General features: G+C 44.6%; 1 protein-coding gene and 1 long non-coding RNA gene across 16 annotated transcripts in view; both read left to right on the forward strand.

Annotated features, from left to right (window-relative positions):
• Positions 1 to 10049, forward strand: part of ADTRP (androgen dependent TFPI regulating protein) — a 67290-nt gene extending 57241 nt beyond the window's left edge. For 10 of the 15 annotated variants that reach the window (XR_014063325.1, XR_014063321.1, XR_014063324.1 and 7 more), the window contains one exon: positions 9241 to 10049. Coding sequence is in view for 6 of the 15 variants with exons in the window: in XM_081523788.1 (XP_081379914.1) it covers positions 9241 to 9275 (35 nt within the window). In the remaining 9 variants the exon portion in view is untranslated. Of the gene's footprint in view, positions 1 to 1154; positions 1609 to 3763; positions 3860 to 9240 lie in introns of all 15 variants that reach the window. The other 5 variants (XR_014063322.1, XR_014063318.1, XR_014063319.1 and 2 more) reach the window with 2 other exon arrangements.
• Positions 10050 to 18295: 8246 nt separating this feature from the next.
• On the forward strand, positions 18296 to 21991 carry LOC145518821 (uncharacterized). Its single transcript, XR_014063327.1, has 3 exons — positions 18296 to 18512; positions 19753 to 20765; positions 21882 to 21991. It is a non-coding gene; the product is annotated as an uncharacterized LOC145518821 (long non-coding RNA).
• Positions 21992 to 23133: the final 1142 nt, after the last annotated feature.

The following is a 23133-nucleotide window of genomic DNA, read 5'->3' on the forward strand; positions in this document are numbered from 1 at the left end:
AAAAAAAACAGTGTTGACATTTCAGATATGCTTACTTCTGATTCTAACTAGTTTTGGCTTCCTGAAGTTCTGGGTAGACTTTTGATGCCTTCCCAAAATTTATATTAAAAAAAAAAAAGAAAGAAAGGAAGAAACTAATCCATTTAAAACTTGGCAGAAAATGTGCAGAGAAAAAAGTAATTACTCAGAGCTTAGAGAACAATAACTTCTTAAATCAATTGTATTGAGTTCAATAGGATTAATTTTAAAATTGACAGTCTACAGTGACTTTTAAACATTTTATTGAATTAAAAAAACAAAATTTTCACTGTATTCATATTATTGAAATTGCTGTTTTCATCACAAAGCCCTTTTAATAAACCTCATTGTTTAAGTACTATACCCAGTTTTCCACGAAAGCCCCAGTGAGCAAACGAGCTAGCATCCACATGCGGTTGCTCATTTGCATCACGCCTGTATGAATGTTCGTGTTAGTGACAGACACTACCATCAATGGCTGTGTGTCTCTCTTCTCTCCAGATTTTTAACTCCTTAAGAATAGAATGGGTATCATATATGAATTCTATGTAGCCTTGGAATAGGATGTGTTATATTCTGAACTGATCTTAATTATAAATGGTTAGATAAGAAATTAAAAGAGAAATTAGATCACATACAATTGCAATGGCAGTGAACACTGGCTTGCATATTCATTCACTCTGTCATGTCCGACTCTTTATGACTCTATGGACTGTGGCCCACCAGGCTCCTCTGTCCATGGGATTTTCCAGGCAAGAATACTGGAGGGGGTTGCCATTTCCTACTCCAAGGAATCTTCTCGACCCAGGGATCGAAACTGCGTTTCCTGAGTCTCCTGCATTAGTAGGCAGATTCTTTACCACTGAGCCACCTGGGAAGCTAGCCATGTCCCCAGTGAACACTTAAATCACCTACAACTAAACAGAGCTAAATATGTGAAAACGTTTCTCACTTCCTATTCTACTGAAAGCCCTATAAAGAAAGTGAAAGTCACTTAGTCATGTCCGACTCTTTGCAACCCCATGAGCTACACAGTCCATGGAATTTCCAGGCCAGAATACTGGAATGGGTAGCCTTTCCCTTCTCCAGGGGATCTTCACAAGCCAGGGACCGAACCCAGGTCTCCCACATTGCAGGTGGATTCTTTACCAGCTGAGCCACAAGGGAAGCCCAAGAATACTGGAGCCTATCCCTTCTGCAGTGGATCTTCCCAACACAGGGATGGAACTGGGGTCTCCTGCATTGCAGATGGATTCTTTACCAACAGAGCTATCAGGGTAGCCCTAAAGCTCTGCAAGGCTTCCTCAATTGACAGATGGAAATCTGAGTCTTCAGAAGGCTCACAAGGGTCTCTGTGAGCCAGGCCCTGCCTTGACTCTTGCTCACGTATCTGTGTTAATGCATTCAGGTCCTCAGTGATAAGATGACCTGTATGAAGGGCAATTGCACCTCTCAGTTTGCCCAGGACAGTCCTGGTTAATGCCTGCTGTGCCCATGTGAATAGAGCTTTACCCTGCCCAGGCTTGAACAACACATCCTTCTATCTCTGAGTCCCTCTCCGAACCCTCTGTTCTGGATCTATGGAAACATGTAAGTAGCCACCTACTCTGTCCAAATTGAGGGCTAACTCTACTTTCTGGCCTTTCCCACAGCCTGAGCTTCCTTGGATGAGAACAGAAATTCAAAAGAGTGCTTTGATGATGCGGTGGGAGGCAGTGGTTAAGAGAAAACTGTGCCTGAATGCCTGGGTTCCTCCCTTGGGCTTACCACTTATAGACCTGTGACCCTGGGCAAGGCACTCCATGTCCTTGCATTCTGGTTTTCTGTTATGCATTATGGAGACAATTTTAGTACCCTCCTCATGGGATTCTGGAGGATCAGAAATGACTTGGGAAGTGTCAACTGCCAAGAACAGGGTCTGGAACACAGGGTTAGTTACTACTACTGTAATAATTACATTATTACTATTGCTGTAATAATTTCATTCTCACCAGGGAAAAATCAGTAACCGTCTTTTCTGTGTGGATATTCCAATCATCTCCTTCAATGTCATGTATACATTATCAGTTTTCTCCAGCTGAAGGTGATTAAAAGTAGCAACCACCTAACAGAATGCAAATTGACAGAGGTAGTGTAGTTCCTAAAGAATTTACAGAGTGAAACGGGAGGTCAGGCTAATTGAGGCTAAAATTAATTGGAATCTGTGCTCCTGAAATTCTGAGCTACGCTGGTTGGGAGTCACCAGCCAACTACCAGGTGATTAAGAAGTATCAGTTAAGACCCAGGTCATACGCAGGTGTCTCTCTAGTAGTTGTGCTCAAATGTGTCTATAGATTTATGAAATCACTAGGGGAATTTTAAGAATACTAATTCCCAAGCCCACCCCAGACCAATTAAATCTATCCATGGAGATGGGGACTTAGCATGGGTATTTTTCAAAACTTCTCTGTTATTTTAATTTATAGTCATGGTCAAGAACCACTGTCATAGAACAGTGCCTCTCAAACTCGTATGCACCTGCAAATCTTGTTAAAATTAGGATCTTGTTAAGATGTAGACTCTCATTCAGTAGATCTGAAGAAAAGCTCGGCATGCTGTCCTTCCAGCGTGTGCCCCAGAGAGACTGACACTGCTGGTCTGAGAACAAAGCCCGATGTGCCACAGCACCCTGGACTCCTCCCAGTTGAGATCATTATATCTACTAGCTTCCTTGTGCGACGTGGTGTTTTCCCAAGTCAGCTGCTTGAACGAGAAGGGTGTTGGTAATGATGGTCATGTCTACCCACTTTCTGCCTCCTCATATGTCATGTCAGTAGGTGAAAATGAGCAGAAGCTTTAGAAGGGCAATAACCATGAGTGACACCAGGAATCAAATGTAAACTTGGAAGTGTGTGACATTCTCCAGGGGTATATAAACACAGAGAGCAAGCCCTGTGCACCAGGGAGACAACTGTGGTCAGGCCTGCAGGAAGGTACCACTGGCCTTCAAAAAGATGCTGTGGCTCAGAAAGCTCTCAAGAGGTTCCAGAGGACTGACCTGCTTGAGTTGTTACCATCTCATTCCCAGACCTGTACTAGCTTTTCTGTGTCATGGAACAGAGGGGTGGACAAGCACTGAGCCAGTTGTTGGGGCCAGAAACCCACTGGGTAAGAGTCATTTTCTACGTTGCAGGCAGAGTGAGGTGGAACATGGATTTCCATCACTGATGGAAGCCAACAGGGGAAGCAGTCTTTAGTAGATCACTGAAAGCTTGGCTCTCCGTGTCTGAGCACCTAGAGATGCTCTAGACAGATTACTTCCACTCTGAATGCTCAGAGAGAGGGGCTGTCATGGGGTCCCAACACAGGCCCCCTTCTCTGCCACTTAAGTATTTAATTTTGCTTTTTGCTTTTCCCCCTTCTTGATAAGACATTAAGATGCTGATGCCAGGAAACAAGTCCGTCAGGAAGAAAAACCCAACAACCCATAAGATACATCAGGCATGAAAGGGGCCAAGTGCCTCCAGGTCAAAATGGAGAGCCTCTTATATGTAGGTGTGGCTGGAGAGGCAGTCTTCTTACCTGTGGCCCATGGTCCACATGAGGGCTATGTGCCAGGCGTATCCTTTGTCAAGGCCCAAGACCACAGATTCTTTCCCTGCCAGGATAGTTTATAAGCTGAAAATTCCAGTCTAGCCAAGTAACCTTGTGATGGTGCCTTGGACGGAATGATATTAAAATCTTCCTTTAATATTATTTCCTATAGATCAGATTTATTTAAAGGAGATTTCATTGTTGAAAGCTGCTTAGAGGACATCGACTATATCCCCTCGGTTTTATCCATGACAAGATTTGTTATAAGGTCTGTCTATCTTACATATTGTCCCTGATCATTTCATAAAAAATAATCCTACCATGAGTTGACTCCACATGTATGTATAAAGCGTAACCCCACCGGGCACCATTTAGTCAAAAAGAAGAATACAGCTCCCTTTCGCATTTCTCGCCCTAACTTCATCTCTCTAAGCTCTAAGAGAGTCCACTCAGGATTATTACTTCTCCGTCTTCCTCAGCCTCTTCTCTCTTGAGGATTTCTCCAGCCAGCTCTCAATTCCATCTCCTCCCACTGCTTTCTGCACTGTGACTTGTACTGTTCGAATCTTGTATATGTTCGAATCTCATTCTTCTAACACTTCATATCCCCCCAACAATCTGCCTCCTCACCCTTATCCAAGCCAAGCCTCTGAAACTCAGCAAATGTTCTTCAGATTTTCAGTTCTAAGTCTGTCAGTAGCTTTTATGATTGTGGATACATAGGTGTCAATTTTTTTAAATAGTGTGATTTTATTTATCCCGTGTTCCAACTGGACGAATAATAGGGTATCTAATTACATATGTGTCCATAGTGATGTTGACTAAAGGAGTGGTTTCCCTTACCATGCCCGCAGAAAACATTTGAATCTTGCATGAGACGAACATTAAATGTGTGGCTTAAAATGTCTCTACTCCTTGGTACTAACGGAGGATAAAGAGAGGACCGAAATAATTCAGGAGGGGAGGAGATCAAATGGGGCAGTGGGAGGATGCTGGGCTCACCTTCCCTCACGAGCACATCAGAACCACAGCTACATATGGAGCGACTCTCCAACCCGGGGACCAGCAGAGCAGCTAGGCTCCAGCCCAGGCTGTAAGGAAAGATCCACGCAGAACTGAGGAGGGAGGGAGGAGAAGCAGTCTGCTCAGGACCGCCCCTCACTGGTGGGGGACACAGAGGAGGGGAAGATATCACGGGCGAAGGGGTCCTCCCTGAGGAACGAGGACGTTGAACCATATATCAGCCCCTGGGTCTGACATGGGATAGATGAGCCCGCTTGGCTGGCTTGAAAACCAGTGGAATTTACTAAGGGCTGTAAGAGACTGAGAGTCCACTCTTAAGGAGCGCACGCACAGGTCTGCTTACTCCCAACGACAGCACAGAGGCTACTGGCTGCAAAATACCTAGGGACTGCCTCGGGGTGCTCCTCGGCCCACACCAGGCTCCGGCTCCAGCCCCTCTTGCTCTGCCGGTGCTGGTCTCCACTAAGGCAGAGGCCACTGTTGCCAGCGAGAGCGTGCACACTCGAGGGCATGCAGCCAGCCTGGACCCTGGCCCTGCTCCGACCAAGGTGGAGGCAATCACTACCAGCTCATGAATCCCTGCCCACACTCCGGAGGGTGAGTGCCATCACAGCAGGACAGATCCCCTGTCCCCGCCCCTGGGGGGCGGGGGGGGTGTTCAGCTCAGTGGCATGGCATCAGCCTCTAACTGAGGGCACACATGGGGGAGAAAGTGAAACCAGCACTGAAGTGTGTCCCCAAGGCCTTAGGCACTGCCCTTGTCCCAAACCAAAATGGAGACTGCCATCACATCCAAGAGAAACCAGCTCCCTCAGGGGTCCTTGCTCCAGTCCCTCTGCCCCCAACCCCCCTCCAGCAGAGCAGTGACAGTCACTGAGCAGAGAAGCAGCGATGGTTTGCACCTGGTTCTGGCTCTTGCCCCTCCAACCCCAGTCCTTCTGCCCACCGAGGCCATGACCACCAGCACACCCTGAATGAAGACATGCTCACTTCAAATCCGGCTCTCCCACCAGAGCCAACGTGGCTCTCCCACCAGAGCTGATGGGCTCACGCAGACTACAGGGGAATGATCCAACACAAGGACTTGACGTCAAGACAGAGATGAGCATCTGTTTCACCTGAAACAAAACAGGTTTGTTTGTTTCACCTAAACAAAATGAGAAGACAAGAGGACTATGTTTCAAATGAAGCAACAAACAAACAACAAAAAGTGCTAATGAAACAGAAAATTTATCCGACAAAGAATTCAAAGAAATAGTAATAAGAATGATAAGCTGGAGAAAAGAATAGATGAACACAAGAAGAATTTCAACAAAGAACTAGAAACTACAGTAAAGAATCAGAGTTGAAAAATGCAATAACTGAAATGAAAAATACACTAGAACGCATGAGCAGATTACGTGATACAGAGCAATGCATAAGCAATCCGGAAGATAGAATAATGGAAATCACCCAGGCAGAACAGCAAAAAGGAAAACAAACTTAAAAAAAAATGAGAATAGTCTAAGAGACTTCTGGGATATTATCAATAGTACTAACATTTGTGTCATAGGGTTTCCCAGAAGAAGTGAGAGAAAAAAGGGTATAAAATGTATTTGATAAAATTATGGTTGGAAACTTCCCAAACCTGAAGAAGGAAACAGATGCCCAGGTACAGAAGCACAGAGAATTCCAAACAAGTTGAACTCAAAGGGACTTACTCCAAGACATATGATCTTTAAAACGGACAAGGTTAAAGACAAAAAGAGAAATCTAAAAGCAGCAAGAGAAAAACAGAGCGTCACATACAAGGGAACCCACCTAAGGCTATCAAGTGATTTTTAGCAGAAGGTTTGCAGGTCAGAAGGGAGTGGCATGATATAGGTAAAGTGCTTAAAGGAGAAAATTACAACCTAGGATACTCCTCCCAGGAAAGTTATCATTCAAAATTGAGGGAGAGATAAAGAGCTTCTCAGACAAGAAAACATCAAGAGCTCATCAGTACTAAACGAATCTTACTTCTCAGGTGGCTCAGTGGTAAAGAATCCACCTGCCAATGTAGTAGACGCAGGAGACGTGGTTTTGATCCCTGGGTTGGAAAGATCCTCTGGAGGAGGCAATGGCAACCCACTCCAGTATTCTTGCCTGGAAAATACCGTGGACAGAGGAGCCTGGCAGGCCATAGTCCATGGGGTCAAAGAGTCGGACACGACAGAGTGCACAGAGAGAGAGAGAAACCGATCTTACAAGAAGTGTTAAAGGGTGGTCTTCAAATAAAAACGAAAAGGCTATAACAAAAGATAAAATTATAAGAAGGGGAAAATCCTACTAGCACAGGCAAATATATAGTAAAGGCTGTGGATCAACCACTGACATAAGATAGCATGAAGCTTAAAAGATAAAAATGTAAAATAAACTATAACTACAATAAACAGGGAAGGGACAGACATGAAGATATAAAATGTGACATCAAAAACACAAAACATGGAGATGAGGGGGGGAAAATGTAGACCCTTTAGAATGTGAATATTCATTGGAAAGACTGATGCTGAAGCTGAAGTTCCAATGCTTTGGCCACCCTATGTGAAGAACTGACTCATTAGAAAAGACTCTGATGCTAGGAAAGATTGAAGGTAGGAGGAGAAGGGGATGACAGAGGATGAGATGGTTGGATGGCATCACCGACTCAATGGACATGAGTTTGAGCGAGCTCCAGGAGTTTCTGATGGACAGGGAAGCCTGGCGTGCTGCAGTCCATGGGGTCGCAAAGAGTCAGACACTACTGAGCAACTAAACTGAGCTGAACTTTAGAATGTGTTTGAACTTAAATGACTACCAGTTTAAAATAAATGGATATAGTTATAGATCAACATATATGAACTCCACAGTAACTACAAGTCGAAAAACTACAACGTATATACAGAAACCAGCTATACATTGTGAAAACATGGTCATAGATAAATTCTGAAGACTCAAAGAAATCTAGAGACTGTTGAGCCCCATGAGAATTCAGGACCAAGAACCCATCCCTACCTTCTAGAACCCAACAGAAAAATATGATTCAGGTGATATTCACAGAGTGTGAGTCCCCCCAGAGCTTCATGGTGTTGGCCATGGAGACTCTGATCCAATGGAAGGAGCCACCTACCTTCCTTCCCCTGAGGAACTTCCCACGATCACCTCCGCTCCTGCTCCTGCTGTTTCTCTCCAAGCCGTCATGTTCTGTTGTATCTCTTGACTCAAGAAGGAATCTCCAATCTTTGGCACCGGGGTTGAAGCAATGAGCTTTTGTGTAATCCAAAGTTAGACTCGAAATGCTGAGGGTTGGTAACAACATGGATAAACTAAGTTTTAGGTTCCCTCAGAGAGACCCTGGAAGGAACAGCTTTGAGAAGTTCACACTGAGCAAGCTCTTGAACACACGAGAACTAATGTGTTGTTTACCTGAAAACAGATGCATTAAAGGCCCTGAGTGTATACTTCAGAAAAGAGAAGATAATGTGTTTATGTCTACAGACCTAATGTAGAGAAGACCTAGCTGAGGAAAAGAGAATTCACATCAAAAATGTAAAACAAGTGGAAGCATCAATGAAAAGAACGTGAAACATGTAAAGCTAGATAAATCAGCAAGGCTTCACTTGAGTTCTTGGACATAGTATGGATTGATGAGGAATCGAAGAAAGGAGACTGTGGTTAAAAATGTTGAGAGACATGAATTCAAAGGTGGCTGTGGGGGCTGGGTGATTAGGAGCTAGCCACCCTAGAAAATCAGTGTGAGGAGGAGGACCTCTCTAACGCCTCTGAGAAGGGGAGTTCCAGCAAAATGCAATAAGCTACTTAAAGTTTATTGTTAAGGATATAACTGATGGAGGGGGCAGGGTTTGAAGAACAAAGCCTGGAATTGCAAGCTGAGACTGTTGTGGTAATATGAGCCAGGAGTAACAGGGCTCTAGAAAGACTGAGAAGAGGCTGAGCTGAAAAAAGACTGCGTTTGGCAACAGACAGGAAGGACAGTGAGTTAATGAAGTTTCTGAAGTTTATGCAAAAATCTGTGATCATTAAAGATGGAGGTACCAATTGATGCCTAAATGGGAGTCATTCTAGAAATCTAATGCTACAATTTCAGTAGAATAAACCCCTCTAATAAGCTTACTAAACACTAATCAATATGCCAGTACTTTTCTACCCATGCCAATAAACTGACTTGGTGAAAGGTCACAGAATGGCCCCTAGTTAGGTGAATAGCCACTCTTCTATTTCCTCTCTCATTTGCTTGATGTGGTCTCTTCATCTTCATCTGCAAAATCTCAAAATTTGTCGATGGACTGTGAGCAGCCTACAAACACATGCCAAAAGCAACAGCCAGCAGTGGTTCACAGGAAATGTTCAGAGCCACGTGATGCAAGCTGCTCCTTTGATCAGCTGGCCAGCTGTGAGCCAAGCCCCAAGCAGGACAGCAGAAATGTCCCCTCCTGTCCTTGCAGCGGTGCTGGTGGGTTTCAGAGCTCTTAAAGTACATCATCTCGCCTGTGGAAAAGTTTGCTCAACTCTCCACTGTCCCAAGTCAGGGTGGACATCTACCCACATGAGAATATCCATTAGGGAAGCCCTGAAGGCTAAGGTCTCTTTCTGTTCTCGTTTGTGCAGGTGACACAATGCAGCCCAGGAAGAAGATGAAGTGATCAGACACTGTTTTCCAAGAACTAAGAAGGAAGAAAACATGAGAATTTTTTCCCATCTTTTTTTTTTTTTTTTCCTGGTAGGGGAAGGTGGTAGAGCAACATAAGAAAGTAGAAAGGATAGGGAATGATATATAAATTTTAAAAGAGGGTTATGAAGGTAAGGGATTAATTTGAGGACTTTTGGCTTTTTGAAATATTTACCCCCAAAACAATTCCTGCTCTCTCAGAATTTGTTACCTCCGTCTGACCTCTGAGGAGGATGGTCTGTGGTCAACGCCTCACCAAAGGCCAAAGAAACTCATGTAAATGCAGTGTCAGAGAATGTTTAAAGAGAAAGGAACTTAGGGTCATCCACACTCTTCACAGAGAAGGAGCCTGAGGACCTAGACGGGAAGTTACCTCACGCGGCCAAAGCTTTAATGTTAGAACCAAGACAACAACTTTTATCTCCCAGACCTACCTGCCAACTCCCAGTCCTGGCCCATTTCTGAATAATCCCAATTTTCCTCAAAAGAAGCACTTTCATAAGCTAGTTATTTTCATGGATTTCTCATCTATTTTTTTTTTTCCTGTAAATGGAAATGTAGGAAGATGGCTGCTGTTAGCAAATTAACTGGGACAATGAGAATATAACTTATAAAAATATTGGGAAATCTGTCCCTTTGTGAGCAAGCATTTGGGGCAAGTAAACATGGAACACAGGGACATTGTTAGAATCTCTTACATGGGAATACTGGTTGATTCATCAAATAAATGTACATTTAACTTGGGGAATGATCTGGACGGGAAGTGATGTGATTGTGACTCTGGAGACTGCTTTGGCACGAAGCACTTTGCTGAGTTGTTGTTGTTGTTCAGTTGCTTAGTCATGTCCAACTCTTTGTTACCCCATGGACTGTAGCAAGCCAGGCCTCTCTGTCCTTCACCATCTCCAGGAATTTGCTCAAACTCATGTCCGTTGAGTCAGTGATGCCATCTAACTCATCTCATGGCTGAGTTAGGTTATGGTTTTAAAGAGCTGATTGTCAGGTGATTAATGAACATGTTCATAAACCTGCTTTAACTTTCCCAGAGAATTTTTCTGGGTCTTTATTTTCAGACACATTTTATAAAGAACACAAATGATTAGTGGTAGGTAAACATGTGACATGCCATGTGGGGCCACCCAAGATGGACTGGTCATGGTGGAGAGATCTGACAGAATGTGGTCCACTGGAGAAGGGAATGGCAAACCGCTTCAGTGTTTTGCCTTGAGAACCCCATGAACAGTATGAAAAGGCAAAATGATAGGATACTGAAAGAGGAACTCCCCAGGTCAGTAGGTGCCTAATATGCTACCGGGGATCAGTGGAGAAACAACTCTAGAAAGAATGAAGGGATGGAGCCAAAACAAAAACAATACCCAGTTGTGGATGTAACTGGTGATAGAAGAAAGGGCCGATGCTATAAAGAGTGATATTGCATAGGAACCTGGAATGTTAGTTTCATGAATCAAGGCAAGTTGGAAGCGGCAAACATGAGATGGCAAGAGTGAACGTCGACATACTAGGAATCAGGGAACTAAAATGGACTGAATGGGTGAATTTAACTCAGATGACCATTATATCTACTACTGTGGGCAGAAATCCCTTAGAGGAAATGGAGTAGCCATCATGGTCAACAAAAGAGTCTGAAATGCAGTAATTGGATGCAATCTCAAAAACAACAGAATAATCTCAGTTCATTTCCAAGTCAAACCATTCAATATCACGGTAATCCAAGCCTATGCCCCAACCAGTAACGTTGAAGAAGCTGAAGTTGAACAGTTCTATGAAGACCTACAAGACCTTTTAGAACTAACACCCAAAAAAGATGTCCTTTTCATTATAGGGGACTGGAATGCAAAAGTAGGAAGTCAAGAAACACCTGGTGTAACAGGAAAATTTGGCCTTGGAATACAGAATGAAGCAGGGCAAAGGCTAATAGAGTTTTGCCAAGAGAACACATTGGTCATAGCAAACAACCTCTTCCAACAACACAAGAGAAGACTCTACACATGGACATCACCAGATGGTCAACATCAAAATCAGATTGATTATATTCTTTGCAGCCAAAGATGGAGAAGCTCTATACAGTCAGCAAAAACAAGACCTGGAGCAGACTGTGGCTCAGATCATGAACTCCTTATTGACAAATTCAGACTTAAATCGAAGAAAGTAGGGAAAACCATTAGACCATTCAGGTATGACCTAAATCAAATCCCTTATGATTATACAGTGGAAGTGGGAAATTTAAGGGATTTAAGGGACTAGATCTGATACACAGGGTGCCTGATGAACTATGGACAGAGGTTTGTGATATTGTACAGGAGACAGGGATCAAGACCATCCCCATGGAAAAGAAATGCAAAAAAAGCAAAATGGCTGTCTGAGGAGGCCTTACAAGTAGCTGTGAAAAGAAGAGAAGCAAAAAGCAAAGGAGAAAAGGAAAGATATACCCATTTGGATGCAGAGTTCCAAAGAATAGCAAGGAGAGATAAGAAAGCCTTCCTCAGTGATCAGTGCAAAGAAATAGAGGAAAACAACAGATTGGGAAAGACTAGAGATCTCTTCAAGAAAATTAGAGATACCAAGGGAACATTTCATGCAAAGATGGGCTCGATAAAGGACAGAAATGGTATGGACCTAACAGAAGCAGAAGATATTAAGAAGAGGTGGCAAAAATACACAGAACTGTACAAAAAAGATCTTCATGACCCAGATAATCACGATGGTGTGATCACTCACCTAGAGCCAGACATCCTGGAATGTGAAGTCAAGTGGGCCTTGGAAAGCATCACTATGAACAAAGCTAGTGGAGGTGATGGAATTCCAGTTGAGCTGTTTCAAATCCTGAAAGATGATGCTGTGAAAGTGTTGCACTCAATATGCCAGCAAATTTGGAAAACTCAGCAGTGGCCACAGGATGGGAAAAGGTCAATTTTTGCCCCAATCCCAAAGAAAGGCAATGCCAAGGAATGCTCAAACTACCGCACAATTGCACTTATCTCACATGCTAGTAAAGTAATGCTCAAAACCCTCCAAGCCAGGCTTCAGCAATACGTGAACCATGAACTTCCAGATGTTCAATCTGGATTTAGAAAAGGCAGAGGAACCAGAGATCAAATTGCCAACATCCAATGGATCATCAAAAAAGCAAGAGAGTTCCAGAAAAACATCTGTTTCTGCTTTATTGACTATGCCAAAGCCTTTGACTGTGTGGATCACAATAAACTGTGGACAATTCTGAAAGAGATGGGAATACCAGACCATCTGACCTGCCTCTTGAGAAAAACCTATATGCAGGTCAGGAAGCAACAGTTAGAACTGGACATGGAACAACAGACTGGTTCCAAATAGGAAAAGGAGTACGTCAAGTCTGCATATTGTCACCCTGCTTATTTAACTTATATGTAGAGTACATCATGAGAAACGCTGGGCTGGAAGAAACACAAGCTGGAATCAAGATTTCCAGGAGAAATATCAATAACCTCAGATATGCAGATGACATCACCCTTATGGCAGAAAGTGAAGAAGAACTAAAGAGCCTCTTGATGAAAGTGAGAGAGGAGAGTGAAAAAGTTGGCTTAAAGCTCAACATTCAGAAAACTAAGATCATGGCATCTGGTCCCATCACTTCATGGCAAATAGATGGGGATACAATGGAAACAGTGGTTGACTTTATTTTCTTGGGCTCCAAAATCACTGCAGATGGTGATTGCAGCCATGAAATTAAAAGACGCTTACTCCTTGAAAGGATAGTTATGACCAACCTAGGCAGCATATTAAAAAGCAGAGACATTACTTTGCCAACAAAAGTCCATCTAGTCAAGGCTATGGTTTTTCCAGTAGTAATGCATGGATGTTGGATGGTGAAGAAAGCTGAGCACCGAAGAACTGATGCTTTTGAACTGTGGTGTTGGAGAAGACTCTTGAGAGTCCCTTGGACTGCAAGGAGATCCAACCAGTCCATCCTAAAGGAGATCAGCCCTGGGTGTTCATTGGAGGGACTGATGTTAAAGCTGAAACTCCAATAATTTGGCCACCTGATGCGAAGATTTGACTCATTGGAAGGGACCCTGATGCTGGGAAAGATTGAGGGCAGGAGGAGAAGGGGACAACAGAGGATGAGATGGCTGGATGGCATCATCGACTTGATGGACATGGGTTTGGGTAGACTCAGGGAGTTAGTGATGGACAGGGAGGCCGGGCGTGCTGCGATTCATGGGCTCGCAAAGAGTCAGACATGACTGAGCGACTGAACTGAACTGAACTGAAACATGTTCGAGTCCATCGATATGCCAACAGACTCATATGGGTTGGGTATATTGTACTTGGCCTTTCCAATCTAACATGATACAGGAGAAATATGGTTAAAATGAACACCAAGGGCGGTCTGATAGACTTAGGGAAGAGAGCAGAATATTCCAATAGGGCAGGGAGTCCAGGGGAAGACCAGGACAGTCACCACGAGACCCGCCGGATCTTCACTCCTCTTCAGTTATACAAATACGAGCCTCAAGTCTTGTTCTGAAGCTGGGAACACCACCTCCTTTCCCACACCAGCTGCTTCTTGACTGCTCCACACACCTGGTCTCAGCGGGAGTCCAGAATCAGTTGTCACAGTGGAAATTCTCCAAAGGTGAAGCCCACAGGGGATCACCCAAATTTTCCACACCCCCTCAAATGACTCAGGCTGCATATTTCTCAGAGTCATAGTAAGCTCCTGGCTGGGATGAGCCTGCAGATTTCTATTTGTGACTTCACTGTCCCCGGGACCAAATTAAACTCTGCTAGCTTCATGACTGGCCACCGCGCCGTAGCTATTCCAGCCCTAGAAATACCTCAGAACCATTCCCCACTGAGCACAGACATAATCACACAGTGCTTCCTTGGTGCTGCTGTAGCTTAAGAAAGGAGAAGAAACAGAACACCAGTCATGAACACTGATGAAACGTTCATTAAAAGGGAGATAATCAGCTGCCTACATAAAGCTGTGTTAGACCCTTAGTGGTTAGAGAACAATACAAACCAAATGATAACGATGAGAAAACTAGCAATAATATTTGTACAGTGTCATGAATTTAGAGCCACTCTCACCTCCAAGACCTCATTTTATCTTGGTTGTTGTTCAGTCGTTAGGTTGTGTCTGACTCTCTGTGACCATGGACTGCAGCACACCAGGCTTCCCTGTCCTTCACTATCTCCCAGAGTTGGCTCAAACTCAGGGACTGGTCCATACCTGTGCTTATATTCTGGAGTTGCTATCTCACATGTGACACCAATTTTGAGTTTGGGGAGAAGACTTACCTTGTTTGCCTAAACAATACATTAGCCCCATTCTCCCTGGGAATGGGTCATTCGTTTCTCAAGCTATTTTTGGCTCCTCTGAACCTACTTACTTGCAACACTTGTCATTACAGGAAGTCAGTTTCATATACTGTAATCCCCAAACACGTGGTGCCAGCATGTGGAGAGTGTGGGGTGTGGGGGAAGGGGGGTTGAGGAAAGAGTGAGGAGGCCAGTCTCCCCGAAGGCTGCCTGGCTGAGCACTGAGCCCATCCCAAGTCTGGGTACCCCCACCTCAAGGGCACAAGTGTCAGAAACCTGAATCCATATCCAAACTTTATTTTCCATTCTCATGTAGCTGATGGTTCCTTTTTCTTTTTTTTTTTAATAAGAGCGTTTCAGTAGGCAGCAAAGCCAGTCAGAACTGTTTATTTATAGCAGTGGATTTTCAATGCTGTATAAATTAGAAATCATTGCTGAATGAGGCCCGCGCCCACTCACACACGCAGGGCCGCTATCTGAGAGTCCTTTCACACAGTTTGACTGTACACAGTCTAAAACGGGAGAAAATGACATGCTCCGAGTCAAATGACGGAGTCACAGCTAAACTGCGAAGCAGAAAACCAGCAATTATTTTTCTCCAGCACAATATGGGGAGCGCGACAGGTGCAATTATCCAATATTATTTAACAGCACCGGTTTGTGGTGTAGGGAGAAAATAAAGGTTTCTGTGTCATGGAGAGAAAGAAAGAAAAAGGGAAAGAACTTGCCTCCAGCTCCTGTTTGTGGATTAAACTGTGTTATGTAAATTGAAACTGGCCTGGATTTCAGAAAAGTAAGGAAGAAGCACCTGGCTCCCACAGCCTGGCTCCCCAGAAGCTCCCCACTTGCGTCACCAGGGACTCTTCAGAAAGGCCCTTTCTTGGGGATCCTGAGCCTCCTTCTCAGAGGCAGTGGATCCAGGTAAGACTGCGTGGAAGTCTGAGCTTCCTGAACTCCTGTCCCTTAGAGGGAAAGCGTCTCTGGTGATGATGCCTCTACCCTCAACTGAATTAAGATGCAGTAAAAGAGAAGGCAGACCACAGGAGCAATTTTCATTCCCTTAATCAGATCTCCAGGATTTTGTCCTTTGGCACACTTTTATTTCCACTCCCAAGTCTTTCCTTTATTGGCCATCCTACTTGGATAAGTCGGATGGCATTGTCGACTCAATCGACATGCGTTTGAGCAAACTCTGGGAAACGGTGAAGGACAGGGAAGCCTGGCGTGCTGCAGTCCACGGGGTCGTAAAGAGTCGGGCACGACTGAGTGACTGAACAACAACAAACCTGGAAAGACCCCTCTTCTTCCAGCGACTATCAAATATGTTATCCTTCGTGGCTTCCAACTCTGTCTGAGTGTCACTTAATTCTAAACAGTTCTCTCTTGCCGGTCCAGGGCAGTGGGCTCTTCCTCTAAACTCCCACCGCAGGCCCACCCCGCCTTCTACCGCTCTCCTTCTCACCTCTCCCTCTTGGATTGTGTTTCCATAACACGGTGGAATGCTGAAAAGAACACAAGCATCAGAACCCGGTCAGACCTGAATTTCAATCCTGACTCCACCACTCAGTATTTATATAGAACCTGGGGAAAACAGTTTACTTTTCTGAGTCTTGGTCCCTTAAAATCATGTGATAATCCTGATCAAGTAAGATGACTTAAAGTGATGCATGCAAATGTTTGGCATCCAAGGTTCCCTCCCCATTCCACCTCGCTTAACTGCAAACTCCTGGAGCCCAGGTAGTTGTCTGTATCCCCCATAATGCCTAATTGCATACCATGAGAAAGTACTGAGGATTACTTACAACTTCCAAATTTTATAGGCCTAACCACCAAATAGCTTCCTCCTTTTCCAGAAGCTGAGAGTCCCAGCACGTGATTCACTGTTTCATTGAAGATACTCTCTCCATCTTAAGTCCTTAAATCCTGCTGACAATGATGATCAAATTTTCACGTGATACAGCAGTGGAAAGCATATGGATAGAATGGGACTTAGGATGAGTAAATTTTTATAAAGAAACAAAAAGAAAGAAGAGGGAAGGCCTGAAGAATAAGCATTGCATACAGGTGACTCTCCAGATTGCGCTATCAGAGTGACACAGATTAACCCAAGGAGAGCCCATAGGATGCTAGGATTCAGGTCAGGGAGACTGACCTTTAAAAGGTCGGGGGCAGGGCATCAAAAATTGATCTTGTTTAGCTCTGAATTTATTTTCCTTTAGGTGCCTGCCCACCTCTTCCTCACAGATGATACCTGCTGTCATTGAGGCTTGGTCTAATTTAACTCTTACTTCATCATAACTAAGACTTCTTCAGTCACTCCATGGTATGAGTCTTCAGGGACCCTGAAAAGGGAACTCTGCCACCCCGAATATCTTGCCAATGTACAAAAAACCTCCTTCACTAGAAATTAAAACCTTTCATTTTACATGGAGAGACATATTGAACATAAACACTTATGAGGCCTTCCCTGGTGGCTCAGATGGTAAGGAATCTGCCTGCAATGCAGAAGACCCATGTTCGATCCCTGGGTCAGGAAGATCCCCTGGTGAAGGAGATGGCAACTCACTCCAGTATTCTTGCCTAGAAAATTCCATGCACAGAGGAGCCTGGCAGGCTACAGGCCATGGGGTCACAAAGAGTCAGATACAACTGAGCAACTAACACTTTCACTTCTTAGGAGAGAGGTAACCTATTGACTTGTACTCATCCATGTCCCATTATCAATGAAAGATATTTGGTGATTTAAAAGTAAGTTGTAATATGGCAAGAGGCATGCTTAGAAGAATAAAGATGGGGATATTGTAAGAAAAGGAGCGGTACAGAAAGAGTCAGCTACAGACTCAGGAAAAACCTTACTAGTCCCCAATGTTATACCATGTGGCTGCCAAGAAATGACTGGCTACGTGTGCCATGATGCTCACTCCTCCTTCCAAGAGCTAATCTATGGTCGGAGTACCCCCAGATAGAGGAGACAGTGATCTTAGCCACTGATGGGTCAGAAAAACTCTGCATCCCTTTGAGGAAGCACGGCTGTGACCCACCACACTTGATGATTCCAATCTTGACCAACTGGCTGCACTACAAGCATTTAAACTTGCTTTCTGACTGGGGAGAGAAGTCACTGTCTTAAGAAGAGAGGGGACAGCAAATACAAAAAGAGATTCCACTGGCTCCTGAAGCAATTCTGATGCCTTCAGAAATGCATTTTACATCATGACCCAGTAGAAACACATACCACCCACAAAACACACTTTTAATATGTATGATAGACCAATTTATTTTCTATCCTATTATTTTCTATTATTTGAAAGATTTTATGATAATTAAATTGATTTCTTAATACAATAGCAATAGGGTTGCAACCAATAAGTTGAACAACACTGTACTCCATCATATTGTGGGATTCATTCATTCATTGAACAAGTAATTATAAAGTGCCTACTATGTGTATGAAAGTGAAAGTGTTAGTCTCTCAGTCGTGTCCAACTCTTTGCGACCCCATGGACTGTAGCCTGCCAGGCTACTCCGTCGATGGGATTCTCCAGGCACGATTACTGGAGTAGGTTGCCATTCCCTTCTCCAGGAGATCTTCCTGACCCAGGGATTGAACCCAGGTTGTCTGCATTGCAGGCAGATTCTTTACCATCTGAGCCACCAGGGATACTATGTGTATGGCCCTGGCCATGTACACGCCGTGGCCTGAGGACAGGAACGTGGTGGCCGTCACTGCATTAGGGTTTGGGGTGTGCAGCTTTTTATCTTGCTGCACCCCTGGGGATACAGAACCAAGCCTTGTTTTTCCAGCTCAGTCTGTTAGCAGCTGCTCCGCCAGGCGCAGCTCCTCTGAGATGCCGACAGGAAGAAGAGAAAAAACACTTCCACTGCGAGAGCTTACAAAACCTTCCGCTGAGGCTTAAGTCTGGCCTGAGCCAATATATTTGGTTACACTTTGGGGATTTGTTTTCACTCAACACTTAATTTTATTAAGATTCAAATGATGAAGTTAGATGACGCAGAGTTAGGAAAACAAATACTATACGACTTCTACCTTGCCAGGAATCTGGTACAGGATTCTGAGAACTCTCAATCTAGGCATGTTTTATTCCATTTGAAAAGTCTTCTAACTAAATTCTAAAATGCACTCATGTTGGACATTTTATGTACACGCAACTTTGCCAGTTTTTAAAATCATGGGGTTAAATAAAATTCTTTTTTCTGTGAAATAAATTGCGTTGGCACTGCCTGAATTTTCTTCTGTATACTTCCTGCCATCATGAACTTCCAGTGCCCTTATACCACCAAACCACAAGGAAGAGGCCAAGAGCTCTATCTGCACCCAATTCAGTCACAGCTGCCTTGCTCAGCAGTGTGGGTAAGCCTCACATTAAGGGAAAGAAAAGATGGGTGGAGAAATTTCTTCCCTGTTACAGATGAACCTCTCTCGGGCCCACCTGGGGGCCATATTAGACTGTAGACCTGGAATGAATATAGAGGTTACTTGTGTGACTGTATCAACAATGATGAAGGGAGACTTTGCTGTCTTTCTAGTGGGTTTAATGAAAAGGCTCTGTGCTCATGAATCTCCATTCTGTGGCTGCTCATTGGGACAGAGATTGAGATCACAACTCTAGGAGCGGATGTCCAAGGATGAAAGCCAGCGAAGTCTAAGCTGTTTGTGTGCTTGTGTTTACATGTGCATTACAAGAATTGTGCTTGTGCACCTGAGACTCAAGGGCAGCAAGCCCCTTTCCCCTGGTTGGTGGGTAGAGGTGCCCAGGGCAGGATTCGGCAACAGCAATTCGACATTTCCTTATTGCCTTCCTGCCCCCTCTATGCGCATCATTCATTATTTCACGCAGCTCTCACACAGTCACCCTTGAAAGACCCTCCCAGTGCTAGTGGTCTCGGCTCCTAGCATAGAATGTCATCAGATAGGTTGTTTATCCAGTATCTAAATAATCCTAATTAACATTTAGCTAAAACAAGAAGGGGACGACAGAGGATGAGATGGTTGGATGGCATCACCAACACAATGGACATGAGTTTCAGTAGCTCCGGGAGTTGGTGCTGGACAGGGAGGCCTGGCATGCTGCAGTCCATGGGGTTGCAAAGAGTCGGACATGACTGAGAGACTGAACTGAACTGAACTACCATTTCTAAATTTAATTATATTTACAATATAGATTCATTTATAGTTGCAATAACCCGGAAGTACTATATTACCTACTGAATTAGTTTCCTAGGGCTACCATAACAAAGGACCACAAAGCAGGCTGACTAAAAACAGCAGAAATTTATCTGCTCACAGTCCCAGAGGTAACAGTCTGAAATCAAGGTGTTAGCAGCACCATGCACCCTTGGAAGGCTCCAGGGAAGAATTCTCCCTTCTGAGGGCTTTCGATGATACTCGGCTTGTGGCCACATCACTCCAGTCTCTTCTTCCAGCTTCAAATGACATTCTACTTTGTATGTCTTTATGTCTCTTACCTTAGAGGAAATCTGGAATCTGTTCAAATTCCCCTCTTCTTTCTTGTGTAAAGACAGCAGTCATTGGTTTTAGGGCCCACCCTAAGTCCAGGATGATTCCATTTTGAGACACTTAACTGATCACATCTACAAAGACCCCATTTCCTAATAAGGTCACATTGTGAAGTTCCAAGTGCACATTAATACTGGGGGGATGCTATTCAACCCAACACATTATCCCTGTTTTACACATGAGAGAACCGAGGGGCACAAGTCATTGGACATCAAATTTTAGCTTTTAATTCCTCTCTCTTATCTGTCTTAAGCCAAGCAGTCACCAATAGTTTATACCATCTATTGAGTACTCACTACGAAAATGACCATTTTACTATACATTTACTATGTGTTATGCCATTCACTATGCATTATTTACTATGCGCCATTTTTTATGCGTTATCATCTAGTCTATTGATGCTTTTGAACTGTGGTGTTGGAGAAGACTCTTGAGAATCCCTTGGACTGCAAGGAGATCCAACAAGTCCATCCTAAAAGAAATCAGTCCTGAATATTCATAGGAAGGACTGATGCTGAAGCTGAAACTCCAATACTTTGGCCACCTGATGTGAAGAACTGACTCATTAGAAAAGACCCTGATGCTGGGAAAGATTGCAGGCAGGTAAGGGGGCGACAGAGGATGAGATGGTTGGATGGCATCACTGACACGATGGACATGAGTTTGAGTAGGCTCTGGGAGTTGGTGATGGACAGGGAAGCCTGGCATGCTGTAGTCCACGGGGTCACAAAGAGTTGAACATGACCAAGTGACTGAACTGAACTGATCTCTCTAGCCCTTCCTCGCCTGAAGGGCAGACATTATTATCCCAATATTAAAGATAAAGAAACAGGCTCAATGAGGTTGATGAATTTGACCAAGAAAGAAAGTTACCCCAGAAAAATGGAGCCCAAGCCCAGTCTGGTCAGCTCGAATGCCTCCTTTTCTTTACACCATGTAACTTCTACCAAATCTGGCTTCTGTTTCCTTCATGATGTCTTTCCTTCATGATCAGTCCTTCCTGCTGTCTCCTCAAGATCATTTTATACCCTCTGATATGACATGGGAAGGTACAGGCCCCAGGAAAATCACATTATTGTGGAAAACTCTCTTTCCAGAGCCCGAGCAGCTCAAATGGCCATGAAAATGGGTTACATGGACATTGTGGGGAGCCTCATACAATGTGGGAAGGTGGAGAAGAAAATACAGCTGACCCTTGAACAATGCAGGGGTTAAGAGTGACGACTCCGCACAGAGTGGAGAATCTGTGTATCTTGTATAGTCAGCCTTCTGTATCCGAGGTTCCTCTGTACTCACGATTGCACACCCATAGATTTAACCAACAGCAGATCATGCGGTACTGTAGCATTCACTACAGAAAAAAATCCAGGTAAAAGTGGACCTGTGCAGTTCAGATTTGTGTTACTCAAGGTCAATGGTAGTGCAAAGAGCTGCTGGAGCTGTATACAGAAGAGCTATTCAGTCTTGCCTGCATATTTGGAGTCACCTGGGAAGCTTATAAAAATACTTTTGCCCAGATCCCTCATCCAGAAATTCCAAATTGTTCTAGGCTTTGGATTAGGCATTGGGAGTTCTAAAAGCACTTCTAGGTCATTCCAATGGGCAGCCAAAGTTGGAAGGACTGATAAATGGGAATTCTGTTTGAATATTATTTGGAAGGGGCAGCAGATGAGGCATAATTGAATGTAGTAAGTTTGATTGCTTTAAACATTCACCTAGGAGAGCCACCGCCTTCTGTCCTCACTGCCTTCTGAGGCCCTGCCATCCTAGCACCCAGCAGATCAGGAGGCATCATTGACTGTCTGCTCCGTTCGGATGCAGTATCAGAGGTAACTCAGGGGCAGAGTGCGGGGCCAGCCTCTGAGGGTGGTTCACAGTCCTCTCGAGAGCTTTCTGCTGGGGTCTTCTCACAGCTGCCTGTGGATCTCAGTGCAGTTCCCTAGCAGAGACAAAGCCCGACAGCTAGAAGCCCGTGAAGGCTCCTGTCGGGAACTCTGCTGGCAATCAGCCTTTGGATCTGAACTGAGGCACTGGCTCGCCTGGATCTCCAGCCTGCCGGCCCACTCTGCAGATTTTGGACCTGCCAACCTCCACGACAGCTGAGCCAACCTCCATGAAACCTTTCTCTCTCTTTCTCTCTCCACCCACCCAGCCACCCAGACACACACCCAACACCCACCCAGACACACACCCACCAGCCACTCAGACACACACCCACACACCCAGACACACACCCACACACTCACCCAGTCACACACCCACACACCAAGACACACACACACACACTCACCCATTGGTTCTGCATCTCTGGAGAAAGCTGGCTAACACATTCCTCTCCCTTCCCCTCCCTGGCCTCACTTCCTCCCTCATTGTCTGCGCCCTCCCCTTCCCCGGCCCTGCTGCACGCCTGCCCCTCATTCATTCACCCCTCTCTGATGACGCCTGCAGCCCGTGACTCACAGGCCTATAATAAGCCCTCAGCTTCCGTTTGACAAATTCTCTCTCCTCTCTTCATTCAAGAGTCTCCCCAGATCCCACATCATCCAATCAAGGAAACAACAGTCTGTCCTTCCTCGGGTGAGTTCATTCAGTGGAAAAGATTTCAGAAAAAAATATAATGCATGAATGTTGCTTTGAACATTACATTCTGAGACTGTTCCACACACCACCGTAACAGGCCTTAGTGTTTCAAAGTTCTCTGCTTTAGGGGCCAGGCTGCAAGGGGCTGGGTGTGGACTGCAGAGACTCATCCTTGGCACATCTTCCCACATGCTAATGATGCTCACGAGGCCATAGCCTTGGGTGTGACTTCCTGACTGAGGTACTAAAGGCCACTGCCCTCCATGGCTACAGATTATACAACCAACCTCACACTACCTCTGTTCATGTGACACTGCTTACCAGGTGCACTGGGTCAGAAGGAGTAAAAGGGTCAGGACAAATCCATAAGCATATGTTCTCCTGCCTTCCT

The sequence above is a fragment of the Giraffa tippelskirchi genome, chromosome 8 (assembly GCF_054371585.1).
Source record: "Giraffa tippelskirchi isolate mGirTip1 chromosome 8, T2T-mGirTip1v1.2.pri, whole genome shotgun sequence".
In the NCBI taxonomy this organism is placed as follows: Eukaryota; Metazoa; Chordata; class Mammalia; order Artiodactyla; family Giraffidae; genus Giraffa; species Giraffa tippelskirchi.